The sequence below is a fragment of the Schistocerca nitens genome, chromosome 2 (genome assembly GCF_023898315.1).
Source record: "Schistocerca nitens isolate TAMUIC-IGC-003100 chromosome 2, iqSchNite1.1, whole genome shotgun sequence".
In the NCBI taxonomy this organism is placed as follows: domain Eukaryota; kingdom Metazoa; phylum Arthropoda; class Insecta; order Orthoptera; family Acrididae; genus Schistocerca; species Schistocerca nitens.
Window position 1 is genome coordinate 416,748,592 of NC_064615.1, and position 16,643 is coordinate 416,765,234.

Below are 16,643 nucleotides of genomic sequence, written 5' to 3' on the forward strand. Positions count from 1 at the left end.
TTTCTTCTGTTACCCAAGGATTTCTACTAGCCCTCTTCTTTTTACCTACTTGATCCTCTGCTGCCTTCACTACTTCATCCCTCAGAGCTACCCATTCGTCTTCTACTGTATTTCTTTTCCCCATTCCTGTCAGTTGTTCCATTATGCTGTCCCTGAAACTCTGTACAACCTCTGGTTTAGTCAGTTTATCCAGGTCCCATCTCCTTAAATTCCCACCTTTTTGTAATTTCTTCAGTTTTAATCTACAGTTCATAACCAATAGATTGTGGTCAGAGTCCACATCAGCCCTGGAAATGTCCTACAATTTAAAACCTGGTTCCTGAATCTCTGTCTTACCATTATATAATCTATCTGATACCTTTTAGTATCTCCAGGATTCTTCCATGTATACAACCTTCTTTTATGGTTCTTAAACCAAGTGTTAGCTATGATTAAGTTATGCTCTGTGCAAAATTCTACCAGACGGCGTCCTCTTTCATTTCTTAGCCCCAATCCATATTCACCTACTATGTTCCTTCTCTCCCTTTTCCTACTGTCGAATTCCAGTCACCCATGATTACTAAATTTTCGTCTCCCTTCACTATCTGAAAAATTTCTTTTATCTCATCATACGTTTCTTCAGTTTCTTCATCAACTGCAGAGGTAGTTAGCATACGAGGGCAGTTCAATAAGTAATGCAACACATTTTTTTTCTCGGCCAATTTTGGTTGAAAAAACCCGAAATTTCTTGTGGAATATTTTCAAACATTCCCGCTTCGTCTCGTATAGTTTCATTGACTTCCGACAGGTGGCAGCGCTGTACGGAGCTGTTAAAATGGCGTCTGTAATGGATGTGCGTTGCAAACAATGGGCAGTGATGGAGTTTCTTTTGGCGGAAAACCAGGGCATCTCAGATATTCATAGGCGCTTGCAGAATGTCCACGGTGATCAGGCAGTGGACATAAGCACGGTGAGTCGTTGGGCAAAGCGTGTGTCATCATCGCCGCAAGGTCAAGCAAGACTGTCTGATCTCCCGCGTGCGGGCCGGCCGGGCACAGCTGTGACTCCTGCAATGGCGGAGCGTGCGAACACACTCGTTCGAGATGATCGACGGATCACCATCAAACAACTCAGTGCTCAACTTGACATCTCTGTTGGTAGTGCTGTCACAATTGTTCACCAGTTGGGATATTCAAAGGTGTGTTCCCGCTGGGTCCCTCGTTGTCTAACCGAACACCATAAAGAGCAAAGGAGAACCATCTGTGCGGAATTGCTTGCTCGTCATGTGGCTGAGGGTGACAATTTCTTGTCAAAGATTGTTACAGGCGATGAAACATGGGTTCATCACTTCGAACCTGAAACAAAATGGCAATCAATGGAGTGGCGCCACACCCACTCCCCTACCAAGAAAAAGTTTAAAGCCATACCCTCAGCCGGTAAAGTAATGGTTACAGTCTTCTGGGACGCTGAAGGGGTTATTCTGTTCGATGTCCTTCCCCATGGTCAAACGATCAACTCTGAAATGTATTGTGCTACTCTTCAGAAATTGAAGAAACGACTTCAGCGTGTTCGTAGGCACAAAAATCTGAACGAACTTCTCCTTCTTCATGACAACGCAAGACCTCACACAAGTCTTCGCACACGAGAGGAGCTCACAAAACTTCAGTGGACTGTTCTTCCTCATGCACCCTACAGCCCCGATCTCGCACCGTCGGATTTCCATATGTTTGGCCCAATGAAGGACGCGATCCGTGGGAGGCACTACGCGGATGATGAAGAAGTTATTGATGCAGTACGACGTTGGCTCCGACATCGACCAGTGGAATGGTACCGTGCAGGCATACAGGCCCTCATTTCCAGGTGGTGTAAGGCCATAGCATTGAATGCAGATTACGTTGAAAAATAGTGTTGTGTAGCTAAAAGATTGGCGAGTAACCTGGTGTATTTCAATGCTGAATAAAACAACCCCTGTTTCAGGAAAAAAATGTGTTGCATTACTTATTGAACTGCCCTCGTATAAACTTGTACTACTGAAGTAGGCATGGACTTCTTGTCTATCTTGGCCACTATAATACGTTCACTGTGCTGTTTGTAGTAGCTTACCCGCACCCCTATTTTTTTATTCATTATTAAACCTACTCCTGCATTACCCCTATCTGATTTTGTATTTATAACCCTGTATGCACCTGACCAAAAGTCTTGTTCCTCCTGCCACCGAACTTCACTAATTCCCACTATATATAACTTTAACCTATCCATTTCCCTTTTTAAATTTTCTAACCTACCTGCCCGATTAAGGGATGTGACATTCCACGCTCCGATCCGTAGAATGCCAGTTTCCTTTCTCCTGATAACGACGTCCTCTTGAGTAGTCCCCGCCTGGAGATCCGAATGGGGGACTATTTTACCTCCGGAATATTTTACCCAAGAGGACGCCATCATCATTTAACCATACAGTAAAGCTGCATGCCCTCGGGAAAAATTACGGCTGTAGTTTCCCCTTGCTTTCAGCCGTTCGCAGTACCACAACAGCAAGACCATTTTGGTTAGTGTTACAGGGCCAGATCAGTCAATCATCCAGACTGTTGCCCCTATAACTACCGAAAAAGGCTGCTGCCCCTCTTCAGTAACCACACGTTTGTCTGGCCTCCCAACAGATACCCCTCCGTTGTGGTTGCACCTACGGTACGGCTATCTGTATCGTTGAGGCACGCAAGCCTCTCCACCAACGGCAAGGTTCATGGTTCATGGGGGGAGGACTTTAAATGTACATTATAATATTAGAATGGTTGGGAAAACAGATATGTTGATGTTGCAAAAATTATGGTTTTTTGGGTTATACTTTGAAGTTGTGTAAAATACGAGTTTCTAGCCTCTCCATGGTATTATGTAAGAGATTTACTGTATTGCATTCATTGGTGAAACATTGTGTTATGATTATCTGACAGGATCACATGAGGCATGCTAAACATTGGTGTATTTTTTTCCGTATTGTTAAAACAGGTTCTGCTGTTTTCGAGCCTCGTTTCACAAATGGGTTCTACATGACAGTGCACTACAGAGTTTACATTTTTGCTAATAGTAATTTCATTCTTTAAGACAGAAAAATCAAAGATTATCAGGGTAGAGGCTTGTAGTCAGTCTTATATCTCTGGTGTTTACTCTCTAACTTAGTCCTGTTCACACCAAAAGTTACCTATTATGGCATGAGTATAGCCAGCTGTTATTACAGGAGCAAGGAGCAGTTGTTTCAATTTCCTACATGTAGCATTAGTAAGTTCTTCTGTTCTTAATTCATTGTTATTCCAGCTATATATGCACAAATAAAATTAAACCTACATGGCTAATGATTATAACAGACATTTCTCTAGAAACCATGATGTAAATATATTATTTTAGATTATGTTCACCATTTATTGAAGTGGGACGAAAATTGTACTCTGATCCATTTTGTGATATTCCACCATGGTCATGACCCATGGTACTTTGTTAGACATTTGCAGTATGGCAGTACAGATTAAAGATATAGAAATGCTACATGGGCTTAAAATAATAAAATAATTTATTGCATTTGAATTTTTATTAACATTAATTTTTAGACCTAATTTTGTTAACCAGAAAAACTACTTTTGTGTGTGTTATTTGGATATTCAGTTTATTAGCCATGTGTTTATGTTCAATAAAGTATGTTCATAATATGTGACTTGTCTTCTTTCTTTAAGCTGTACATCATGGTACAAGACCACAATGTACCTTGAGCCAAATACAACACTTTGAAAAATTTCCTTTATGATACTGCCTAAATTGATTATGTATTGTGATTCATTTAATGGAAAATCAGACAAGTAATAAAATGGTTAAATAAACACATTAAAAACTCAATTACTTTGTCTGGTATGGCAGTCCAAAAAAAAAGTGCACAAGATGCAATTCCTTCGCCTATATCAATTTGTCTTGAATGACCAAGATTAAGTTAGTATTAGATCACATATTTTGTAATCTTCTGCTTCTGTATACTAGAGTTCATTACAGTATGATCCATAATATTGCAGCAAAAATAGTACAGTTCTCACAGTTGCTGTCGCTATTGGGTCAAGAGAGTGATGTGGCTGGTCTGCTGCGTGCCATACAGCAGTGTGCTGTGTTAGTCAGAGGAAATTGGGTGGTACGCAGTGACTTGCTGTATCCAAAGGATAGTTTCAGTGCATCTGGCAAAGTTCCTGCAGAAGTGATGTGTCGGGCTCGTGACTATATTGTAAGTAAAACAGTACAGTGTTAGATAAGGCGCAAAAGTCACTTTCCTGACTACAAATGTAATTCAGAGTTTATGTTTAGTTGTAAAAGGTTTCATTCAAAGGAAGAAATTTGTAAGAAAAATGTAAGTCTACTGCTGGCAATATATTTTCTATTCACATGAGCAGTGGCTTATGTGAGGGAAAATGGGAAGTCCAGGCAAAAGTCATCATCTTGCATTTAAGGTAGAAAGATAAGCTTGTATTAGTTAAACTAAAGCCCTGTATGTAGAAGTCTTAAAGTAGTAGTAATAAAAAGAAAAAGAAGTTGCTGGTGAAGAACTGCAGATTGAGAAAAAAATGGCAACTTTATTTTGTCCTCGTAAAATTCAGCAGAAGTCTGGTGAGGTCCAGAGAAACATTATGTCACGACACAGAGCACTGTGGTTTTCAGAACCTTGACTCCTTCTGAGTAAAGAGCAGTAATATTGTTACTTCTGGCTCCTTTCTTGCATGCTGTGCATGATCTGTCATTTGCAGCGACATTTTCTTTAATTCAGTTTGTGTGCACGCATGGGGCTTAAGGAAGATAATGAAACGGGAAATTACAGTAAGTGGTATGGATTGGCGTGAAATTAATGATCGCATGCAGTAGGACAAGGGCAGGATCAAGTGGTTCACTAGACCATGGGGGCAGCCTTTATTTATTTTTAAGTGGTTGGGAAGAGAGTAGAGGTAGACGGAGGCTCGGGGTAAGTGGCAGTTGAGACCGGTAGGATAATAGGACAAAATGTGGCACCTGATCAGTCTTCCATCTGCCCAGTTAGATATGCTTGTAAGTTGGTGGTTGGTATTGGTGGGTTGTGAAGCAACTGTTGAAGAAGCATGCCATGCAGCTGATCCTCGAGTCCCCTGTGTATGCTCCTGCCCCATCTTCCTCTCCCCTTTGAGCACTAATGCAGTATCGTATCATGATTTGTGTTTTGATCTCCGTAGGAACCATTTCTTCTCACTTTTCCTTCTTTATGTCTGCTGTTCTTAATATTTTTGTGAATGACTTTTATTCTCCCACATGAGTTTTCATACTCCTGTGGGTACATGCATTTACTTTTATGCATGCCTAAGCTAATCTTCAGGATACAGCATACATTTCTTTTGTAAATTTGATCTTTTTCTTTTATAATATGAAACAGTGCTTTATAGTAAATAAAATAATATTAAAAGATTAACTACAAGACTGTGATAAAGCTGGACATAACTCGCTTACTCACTCCCTCCCTCGAGCCCCCCCCCCCCCCCCTTTTCCTGATTATGTGGTCTGATCTGGTCTTGAGGTAAAAAGGCCAAGCTTAATTTTTTTTTCAAGCTATGTAACTTCCTGTTACTGTTTACTGTTTCTGTTTTACGACATGTTAACTAAGTGTTACTACTAACTGCAACTGAAACAAAGTTGATGGAAATAGCTGAAATCGCTTATAGCTTTTGTCTTACCTAAAAACTTATGCACTAATGATTGTTACAGCTGTAATCAATTTCTGATTATTTATGGATAAAATTAAGTTATTTTTACTATGCCAGGCAGAAAGATCTGTGCTTGTTTTTAAAAAGCACCCATTTCATTTAATGAAATGCAATTGTTGTCAATATATTCAACAAAAACTGTCTATCAGAAAACAGTGTATGGCAAAAAACTTCTGTTGATCACAAAAATAATTTATCATCTTATGATGCGTTAAGAGGGAACCCCAACATCAGTTCTGTGTCATGAAACAGAATATAAGTAGGGGCACGAAAATTTTGTGAATACAATAACGCAAAATTGGCTTTTACTTGCAAAATAACATGAAATTGGAGATTTTTATGAAATATCATAAAATTCGTCAGTTTGTCATACAGAAAATACTATAAATTTGAGGACAACGGTTTACCAATATTTGTAACTGATAGGTATTGAATGTTGAAATTGCATTTTGCCTTCTTTTCTCCTCAGGGATGAGGTTCGTGCATAATCTTACAATTGCAGTTTATTTCCCACATAACAGGCTATGGTATGATGTCAAAACAGTTCCAAAATTGGCAAAAAGAAGTAGCTCAAAAACTGGCTAAAAGTAACACACATTGGCAAAACTGAAATTGAGAAAAAGCACAAAAATTGGAACAAAAGAAAAATTACAAAAAAGGAAGAAAGCATTAAATAGCACTGAAATTGGCAAAAAAATTACACAAAAAATAGATGAAAATTGTCAAGAAAATAGGCATAAACATCAAAATCAGCACAAAATACCTCCAAAACCAGTAAAAGGAACACTGAAATGGACATAACATGACACAGAAATTCTCATTTATTAGCTCTAACATTGGATGAAAATAAACAATGAAAACTGAAAAATATAATACTAAAATTGGCAAACAAATAATAGAAAAATTGTCAAAAAATGGCGACTTTGGGGAAAAAAGTATAGAATTTGGCAACAGATAGCACTAACGATGACAAAAATAACATTGAATTTAACAAACAAAATATAACCAAGTTTGGCAAAAAAATACATAAAAATTGGTAAAAAATAACACCAAAGTAGAGCAAACACACCGAATTTGAGAAAAAAAATCATCAAATTTGGCAGGAAAAAAAACCAACAAAATGGGCAAAAAACGAATTTTGCCACAAAATAGCTCTGAAATTGGCGAAGAATAGCACCAGTAGCACCAAATGCGGCAAAAAAAAAAAATACAGAATTTGATCTTAAAATAAAACAGTTTTTTCTTGTCCCAAATGTAAGGAATACATTGCACAACACAGTGAAGCTGAGAAATGTTTACCTAATAAAACCAGTATAAAATATCTTGTCACTTCCTACTCCAGTCTCTAACACAATCAGTTCTCAAACTGACAGGCAGTTCGACATGGTGCAAGCTAAACAGTTTTGCCAGTCGGTGACATTCTTGATATCAGCACCAGTGACGTCCATAATAACTAGTATGACACAATGCTTATTAAAAAGTAATTATGCTGTATATCTTACTGACATGTAAATAAATATTGTAGTTAAAAGAAACACATTGTATGGACAAGGCAGTAGCTGCTACATTCCGAAGCTGCTAGAAGTGGTACATGGGAAGTGACGTAAGGTGAAATAGTTCAGTACATAACAAAACATTAAAAGCAAAATTACATGATAAAATAAAAAAACTTTTTGTTGTGCTTAACTGTGACTCAGCATCTCTGCTATGTGGTGAGTGGCAACTTTCCTTCTCATAATATTGTTACATTCCATCCTGGATTTTCCATTGTTTGATTAATCACAAATTGCTTAATAAATGTAAATGTGGAAGGGAGGAAGCCGGGATGCTTTTTGGAATTACAAGGAACCATTGTGATTTGTGGCCTAGTGGCAGGTAGTGCGTTTCACATCAGGATTGATCATTACATTTACACTACAAAAAATTGTGAGTAATTGCAATTACAAATTTCTACCAAAAAGATTGCAGCTGCAGCTCTTCACACTTCATTCTGCTAAAACTGAACATTATAATACAGCACAAATGGCAATATTCTACATACAGATTTCCACTAACCTATTTAAACCATTGTATGACTTGGTATTAAGTTACACCCATTACATCATGGTCATCAGTCATTGCATTGTACTACAAAAATATCAGTCACTGCAATTTCATTAATCACCTGGATGTTGCACCTCACCCTACATGAAACAAAGTAGAGATGCACCTCTGACACAAGTACTGTAGAAGACAGTGCCAGACAAACTATACCATATAAATGTTTAAACAATTTCTACAGAAAATTGCTTTTTTTACAGTTTGGAATGAGACAGTCATTCCAGTTTTAAATTTCTGCTGAGAGGATCATAGGTACATCACTTCAAGCTGCTGGAACTGAACGTAAGAATATGGCGCATGTGGGATTATTCAATTCAGTATGCAAGTTTTAGTCAGGCAGTTGAAAAAAAATAGTTCATGATAGTCAAAATAATAAAAGATCAAAATAAACCTTATAGCAAGGGAGTGTGAACATTAACTATAAATGGCAATCAAAAAATTTCTGTTTGAAGGCCATACAGTCCAGAATCAGTATGCCAATGAGGAAAAATCAATGTGAGCATTGAGGTAATCAGTCCACTGGCACACCAGGTTGAAGATATCTGTTTGGGAAAACATTGTGTGCTGCTGCGTAAAGGAGACTGTAACTCCGTACTGCATTTCCTCGTCCATCAGGAATTGTCGACCCCTCGAGGCCTTTTTTAAGGGACCGAAGATGTAATGATCGCATGGGGAGACACTAGGGTGATAGGGTGGGTGCTCAGTGTGTCTCCTACCTGAGTTGGTGTAACTTCTGTGTTGTGACATTTGTAATATGGGGACATGTGTTATCATGAAATAGCAGCACATTGCACAGAAATTGGCACACCATTCCACAGCAGTGGTATTTAGCAGACATGCTGCCTCATACATATTCCTTAATCTCCGATGGATGTCTGTCAGAGCTTGTCCTTTGGCAGCACAGAAAAGAATAACACCACATTGGCCTGTTTGGACGCATTTGCTAATAATGTTGCCATATTTCACATTTCCGCATTTATTGTTTGTATGTCAGTACTTATGTACCTGCATCAGGATCACATTACATTGTGTATATACTGCAGTGATGCCCTTAAATGGAAACTTTTCGATTGCCCCCTAAACAGTTAGTGGTAGCCACTGATAATTACAGCTTAGTACCAAGTGACACCTGTAACATTGTGGTCATCAGCCTTAGTGTTATACTACAAACCAGCCAACACTCACTGCAGTTTCATTAACGATGGTGATATTGTACCTCGCTCCAAACAAAACAAAACATCTGTGAGATCACGATAGTTGCAGATGACAGTGCATAGGACCAAACGCAAAATAAAATTTTAATGTGTTTAAACATTTTGAAAGGATATTGCAGATATTTTTACAAATTGAAATGACACAGGTAAAGAATAAAATGTGATATGGATCTATAAAATGAGTAAAATGTTTAAAATATTGGTATTGTTTATGATTTGAAAAAGACATAAAAAGGTAACTAATGTGTCATTGGTGACAAACCGGTACCTCTGATGGGGCAAAAAAAACATCAGAACCGCAGTTTTTGAGGTGTGATACTATAGAACTTTTGCAGTGGTTGAAGCGACATAAAATGGTTCTTGTATTCACATTTCTAAAATGCTCTGTAAAGCATTATAATGATGTATTAATAGGTATAAATTTCAAAAATGTTCACGAGCATCATGGCTAAGGTTTAATATTGCAAGCCTGTGAAGAATAGCATGAAAACAAGAGTAATGTGGTATCAAGCAGTGGCAGAAATCTTGGCTAATGATAACATCAGTGCAATTTGGTTTGCAGTAAACATCTGCAACTGCTGATTTGTTACCTGCCTTCGGAAGTTAATTAGTAATCCATTTTTTAATTCTCTGAGGGAAACTTTATATGTGGATACAAAATATTCAAGATCTTAGTAAAATTGTGGATTTCTTTTTCATTACTTTTAAATAAAACAATAATAATTGTAAACATGGCAGCAACCTTATTTAAAATTTCAGAATTTAAAGTATACAGCCAGCCGTTTGCATAAGTTTAACATAAAAACCTTGAGCAGATTTCAGTACCACTAATGGTATAAGGAGCTGAAGCCAAATAGTAGAAAATATGAAATAAAATACTCCACGGAAACGGGGGAAATATTTACACAGGTACAGCTTGTTAAAAGAGCAGACATGAGCTCCTTGGCTCATAATGTATGTTTCCAGTTTTAATGTAATGTAATTTATGTGACTTTCCTTCTGAAGAAGATACCCTTTGTGGTAGTGAAACCTGGACAAGGTTTTTACTTTAAATTTATACAACCAGTTGGCTGTATACTTTATATATTGGAAAAAAAACTGATATTGTACATTTATCTGCAGTACAGGATAATTTTTTGAGAAATTTCAAGACAGCAACAGAAGAATTTATTCTCAAGGAAAGTAATAAATATGTTCACCATTATGCCAGCAAAGCTGTTATCCATGGCAAGGCCATTTGTTTGATGAAATAACTTCTCCTTAAAGGCAAATAATTAACAGAGAAGGAAAGCTAGACCAGTTCCATTAATGATTTATTTTCAGTTTTTTGAAATTTAATCAAATTATCACGAATGATATAAAGGGTACAGGTATTGGTGTATTGGTATACAAATTAACAATGTTAAATGATGCTGAAGAATCTCTATCAGGAATTTTAATATCACCAGTGATGGAGGTGAGATGGTAACTAGTTTTGGTGGTGTAATCATTGCTGAAACTATAAAACTCATTAAGCAATATGTTGCACATTTAATTCAATTTATAGCTTTGGCTGGGTCTGTTCTTGATGATCAGTCTAATTGACTTATCAGGTCTACTTTATTTGGGTCCAGAGAAAATGCATTTGTGGATACATCACACTAATTCTTTTCTTATCCCCGTCATTCTGAAACAGGAAGTAACAAAATGCAATTTTGGACTTTAAATCTTCCTGGATCTTCTGCAACAGATCTTCCTTTATTTCATAAACGTCATTGTCATGAAAGTAACATTGTAAATACAGTCACCATCATGAATAAGAACAATAGCATTCTCCTTGTCCGCATATATCAGCAGGACATTTGATTCCAGCTTAACATTGAGGTATTTTATAGTACAATCATTGTTGTAGTGTGTCTGCTCTTGGTATTTACCCTGGTGAATCACTCTATTAGCTTAAATGGCAGTCTTGGTCTGTTTCCATTTAGGAAGTTTAGCATATTCGCAATCACTTTTAATTTCAGAAATAACATTCTTAATTGATTGCTGTATTGTGAGCCCTTGTTTAACAAGCAGAAGGCACAAGTTACAAGTGTAAATTGCTGGTAAACCATAATTATCAGACACCTTTATTTACAATTAATGTCCCTGCTCTCTTTCTGTATGGGTTATTTTTGATCTTTTGGTATTTTGACCATCAGGTACCGTTGCTTTTTCAATAGATTGGTTGAAACTTGCATACTGAATATTCCCATATGTGCTATATTCCTATGTTCAATTTGAGCAGCTTGAAACCTTGTAGCTACGGTCTTCATAATAGAAATTTGTAACTGTGCACAATGTTAAAAAATAAATAAATAAAAAATAAAAAAAGTAATTTTCTGCAGAAACTATGGAAAAATTTATATCTCAGTTTTTTTTGGTGCGGTACACTGTGATCTGTATTTGCTGTGGTGTCAAGGGTATGACTGCTTTCTTTCATTTTGGCTGAAGTATGGGTCGCATCCCTTGGGTTAACGAAACTGTAATGACTACTGACTGATTTTTTTTTAATTTTTATTTATTTATTTATTTTTTGCAGTGGGTTTTATTGACAACATTATGAGTGTAACTTAATGCTAAGTCATAAATGTCAATTATTCCTTTAACCATAAAAAATGCATCTGCCCCCTTCTTTTTACATTCTTTAAAGTCTTGTTTTTTATCTTTTATTATTTTGACTGTCATGTACTATTGTTTTTAAACACTTGTTACAGCCATGTACTATTGTTTAAATAGGATAGTTGAAATTTGTGTGCTGTATATTCCCATATGTGCGTATTCCAGTGTCCAGTTCCAGCACATTGAAGCACTGCAGCTACAATCTTTTCGATAGAAATTTGTAACTGTAAATAAAAATACCTCCGGTTGATATTTTCTGTAATCTCTCTAAGGCATTTGACTGTGTGAATCACAGTATTCTCCTAGATAAATTGATGTGTTACAGGTCTGATGGTATAGCCAACCAATGGATGATATCATATCCAACCAAAAGAATGCAGAAAGTTGTACTTAGTAAATCAAGCAGTTGAGTCCAGTGAAATAATTCTGATTGAGGAGAAATCACACACGGACTTCCCCAAGGTTCAATCTTATGTCCACTACTGTTCCTCATATATGTAAACAATCTTCTGTCTAATGTACAACAAGGAGAATTAGTCCTTTTTGCCGATCCAAACATATGTACCGAAATAGAAGAAATGCTAAAAAAAGTTCTTAAAATTATCATTCACTGGTTTTCTGTGAATAGCCGCACCCTCTGTTTTGTTATGTGCTCATCTAGCGGCACTACACCAATGATAAGTGTAACACATGGCAAGGAAATAATAAATAGGGTGAGAACTTCAAAATTCTTAAGGAATCCTTATTGATGAGAATTTAAATTGGAAAAAATGCATTTTGGAACTCGTAAAACAACTTAGTTCAGCAACATTTGCACTTAGAATCATTGCATATCCTGGGCAGGGACAAATCAGTAAGTTGACATATTTTGCATGTTTTCATTCAGTTATGTCGCATGGAATAATGTTCTGGGGTAACTCATCTTTAATAGAGTCTCCATGCACAAAAACATGCTGTGAAAATTATATCTGGTGCTCACCCACAATCATCTTGTAGACATCTGTTTAAGGAGTTAGGCATTCTGACTTCTGCTTCACAGCATATTTATTCACTCATGAAGTTTGTTGCAAATAATCCATTACAGTTTGAAAGAAACAATGATGTAATTACAATACTGGAAGGAAAAATGACATTCATTACTCCACATTAAGGTTATCTTTAGCAAAAAAAAGGGGTGCACAATCCTGCAACAAAAATTTTAATCACTTATCCAGCGATATAAAATGTTTTGAATATAATAGAGGGAAACATTCCATGTGGGAAAAATATATCTAAAAACAAAGATTCTGTAACTTACCAAACGAAAGCGTTGGTACGTTGATAGAGACAATAATGAACACAAATACACACACAAACAAATTTAATATAAAATGTTTGATAGACAGCAAAGTAAAATTTGAAAATAAACTGAGAAAGTTTCTCCTTGATAACTCCTTCTATTCCATAAAAGAAGGTGGTGGGTAGGAATAACTAACTCAGATCTATAAACCTTTTCTTTTTGTAATACAAAATAAAAAAAGAAAAGGGAAAAAAACCTAGAAATGTTCAGAATGTAATCGTATGTACAAATTAATTTGTGGTGTGTACTTAAAATGCCTCGTTCCACATCATTATGGTCTATCATGCAAAATGATTCCTGAAACATGTAACTAACTGACCAACAATTTCTTGTAGTGCAATTGTAATGACTAATCTCAATGTGACAAGAATTACCTGCTGCTAGGTTATAAATGGCAGCAGTTCGCTGTAATTATAATAAGCATCCTGCTGCCTTCATTCCACATTTTTAAGTTTGATATTTATTAAGCTATTTGAAATTTTTTATTTTGGCACGTAATTTTGCTTTTCATGTTATGGTCGAAATTTATGTACTGAGGTAGTTTGCCTTGTATCACTTCCTGTGTTCAAATTCTAGCAATTTTGGAATGTAGCAGCTACGGTTTTGGTAGTACAATATGATTCCTTTATTAATAATTTTTGTTTGTGTATCAGTAATATATATAATGCAATTACTTTTTTAATAATCATTGTGTGTTAACAGTTGTGGTTGATGCCACAGGTTTTATTGACACTAACACCACCCACTGGTGAAATTGCTTACATCGTATCATGTCAAACTGCCTTGGTCAGGAAATACATAAAGGAGTAGGGATCAAAAAGATACCTCACATTTATTATAATAGATGTGTTTCTATTGTTATGAAGTATTGCTTTTTATATCTTGTCACAGATCTGATGTAGGGGTCCTTCTGAAACATTTCATGACATGATAAATAAAATTGTTTTGGCGATTAAAGCAAGTGCCAATGTAGTAGCAGATATCCGTAGAAACTTTTAATGTAATGTGAGATAACATTCTTTCTAAATTTATTATTGTGAACATGAAGAGCAAAAGACTTTTCCCTCTATGGTCTTGAATTGATAGGTCTGTGTGAGTGTAATAAAACCGGGTACCAGGCACAGCTAAGCTCTTCAGCATGTTATTTAAAATTGCAGACAACTGCAGCCAAATTTCCACATTTTGAATGAAATAATTCACACTGGCTATGAACTACTTTCATTCGAAGTCACAACTGGTTTTGTATGAGTTGAAGACACATCCTTGCGTAATCTATGGTGGGGATTTACAGAGAATTTTTAACAGTGATCTGAAGAAAAAAGGGATATTGAAAAATAGTTTCACAAGCAAGGCTTGAAGTGTACTCAGAGTTTTTAAAAACTCATAGCAGAAAGGTAACTGTTGTAGAGCCACTCACTATCATTCATAGAAATAAAGACCATGTGGAACAAACAATGTGGTAATATTTCCAACGGAATTGGCGAATGTGTGATCTCTAAAGATACACTCTGATTTTTTATGTCCCAAAGAATAATGATCAAAAATTTAGACTGCAACACAGGACAGTTGTGTCCTCAGGGATATATACACTCCTGGAAATTGAAATAAGAACACCGTGAATTCATTGTCCCAGGAAGGGGAAACTTTATTGACACATTCCTGGGGTCAGATACATCACATGATCACACTGACAGAACCACAGGCACATAGACACAGGCAACAGAGCATGCACAATGTCGGCACTAGTACAGTGTATATCCACCTTTCGCAGCAATGCAGGCTGCTATTCTCCCATGGAGACGATCGTAGAGATGCTGGATGTAGTCCTGTGGAACGGCTTGCCATGCCATTTCCACCTGGCGCCTCAGTTGGACCAGCGTTCGTGCTGGACGTGCAGACCGCGTGAGACGACGCTTCATCCAGTCCCAAACATGCTCAATGGGGGACAGATCCGGAGATCTAGCTGGCCAGGGTAGTTGACTTACACCTTCTAGAGCACGTTGGGTGGCACGGGATACATGCGGACGTGCATTGTCCTGTTGGAACAGCAAGTTCCCTTGCCGGTCTAGGAATGGTAGAACGATGGGTTCGATGACGGTTTGGATGTACCGTGCACTATTCAGTGTCCTCTCGACGATCACCAGTGGTGTACGGCCAGTGTAGGAGATCGCTCCCCACACCATGATGCCGGGTGTTGGCCCTGTGTGCCTCGGTCGTATGCAGTCCTGATTGTAGCGCTCACCTGCACGGCGCCAAACACGCATACGACCATCATTGGCACCAAGGCAGAAGCGACTCTCATCGCTGAAGACGACACGTCTCCATTCGTCCCTCCATTCACGCCTGTCGCGACACCACTGGAGGCGGGCTGCACGATGTTGGGGCGTGAGCGGAAGACGGCCTAACGGTGTGCGGGAACGTAGCCCAGCTTCATGGAGACGGTTGCGAATGGTCCTCGCCGATACCCCAGGAGCAACAGTGTCCCTAATTTGCTGGGAAGTGGCGGTGCGGTCCCCTACGGCACTGCGTAGGATCCTACGGTCTTGGCGTGCGTCGCTGCGGTCCGGTCCCAGGTCGACGGGTACGTGCACCTTCCGCCGACCACTGGCGACAACATCGATGTACTGTGGAGACCTCACGCCCCACGTGTTGAGCAATTCGGCGGTACGTCCACCCGGCCTCCCGCATGCCCACTATACGCCCTTGCTCAAAGTCCGTCAACTGCACATACGGTTCACGTCCACGCTGTCGCGGCATGCTACCAGTGTTAAAGACTGCGATGGAGCTCCGTATGCCACGGCAAACTGGCTGACACTGACGGCGGCGGTGCACAAATGCTGCGCAGCTAGCGCCATTCGACGGCCAACACCGCGGTTCCTGGTGTGTCCGCTGTGCCGTGCGTGTGATCATTGCTTGTAGAGCCCTCTCGTAGTGTCCGGAGCAAGTATGGTGGGTCTGACACACCGGTGTCAATGTGTTCTTTTTTCCATTTCCAGGAGTGTAGTATGACCTGTGATGACTTAATCCTAAATGTATAGGTCAGACTGGAAGAAATTTTGGAACCTGCTTCAGAGAACACATCAACAACTCCACCTGAAAGTCTTTTCTATACTGAGTTACATATTTTTAACTAGTTTAGCACATGTACAGATGCCCCCACTTTTCACGCTACCTATAGTGATTGCTTTGTTTCCATCGCTTCTGATGCCAGCTACATGTATATCTACATAAATACTCTGCAAGCTACCGCACGGTGTTTGATGGATGGTGCCCTTTTCCAATCACAAATAGAGTGAGGGAAAAGCAACTGTCTATTGGCTCCATATGAGCCCTAATTTCTTGTATCTTTATTTTCATCGTTCTTATGCAAAATGTATGTTGGTGGCAGTAGAATCATTTTGAAGTTGACTTCAAAGGTCAATTCTCTAAATTTTGTCAATAGTGTTCCTTAAGAAGAGCATTGCCTTCCCTTCAGAGATTCCCATTTGAGTTTCCAAAGCATGTCTGTGTCACTTGCATGTTGTTCGAACCTACAAGAAACAAATCTCGCAGCCTGCCTCAGAATTGCTTCAATGTCTTCCATTAATCTGATCTGTTACAGACCCCAAACACTGGAAC

At 38.3% G+C, this 16,643-nt stretch overlaps 1 protein-coding gene across 1 annotated transcript in view; it reads left to right on the forward strand.

Moving 5' to 3' along the window:
- LOC126236289 (DNA-directed RNA polymerase III subunit RPC5) overlaps positions 1–16,643 on the forward strand; it is a 129,030-nt gene that overhangs the window by 96,815 nt on the left and 15,572 nt on the right. The window contains exon 7 of the mRNA XM_049945477.1: positions 4,032–4,234. Coding sequence (XP_049801434.1) covers positions 4,032–4,234 — 203 coding nt within the window. The remainder of the gene's footprint in view (positions 1–4,031; positions 4,235–16,643) is intronic.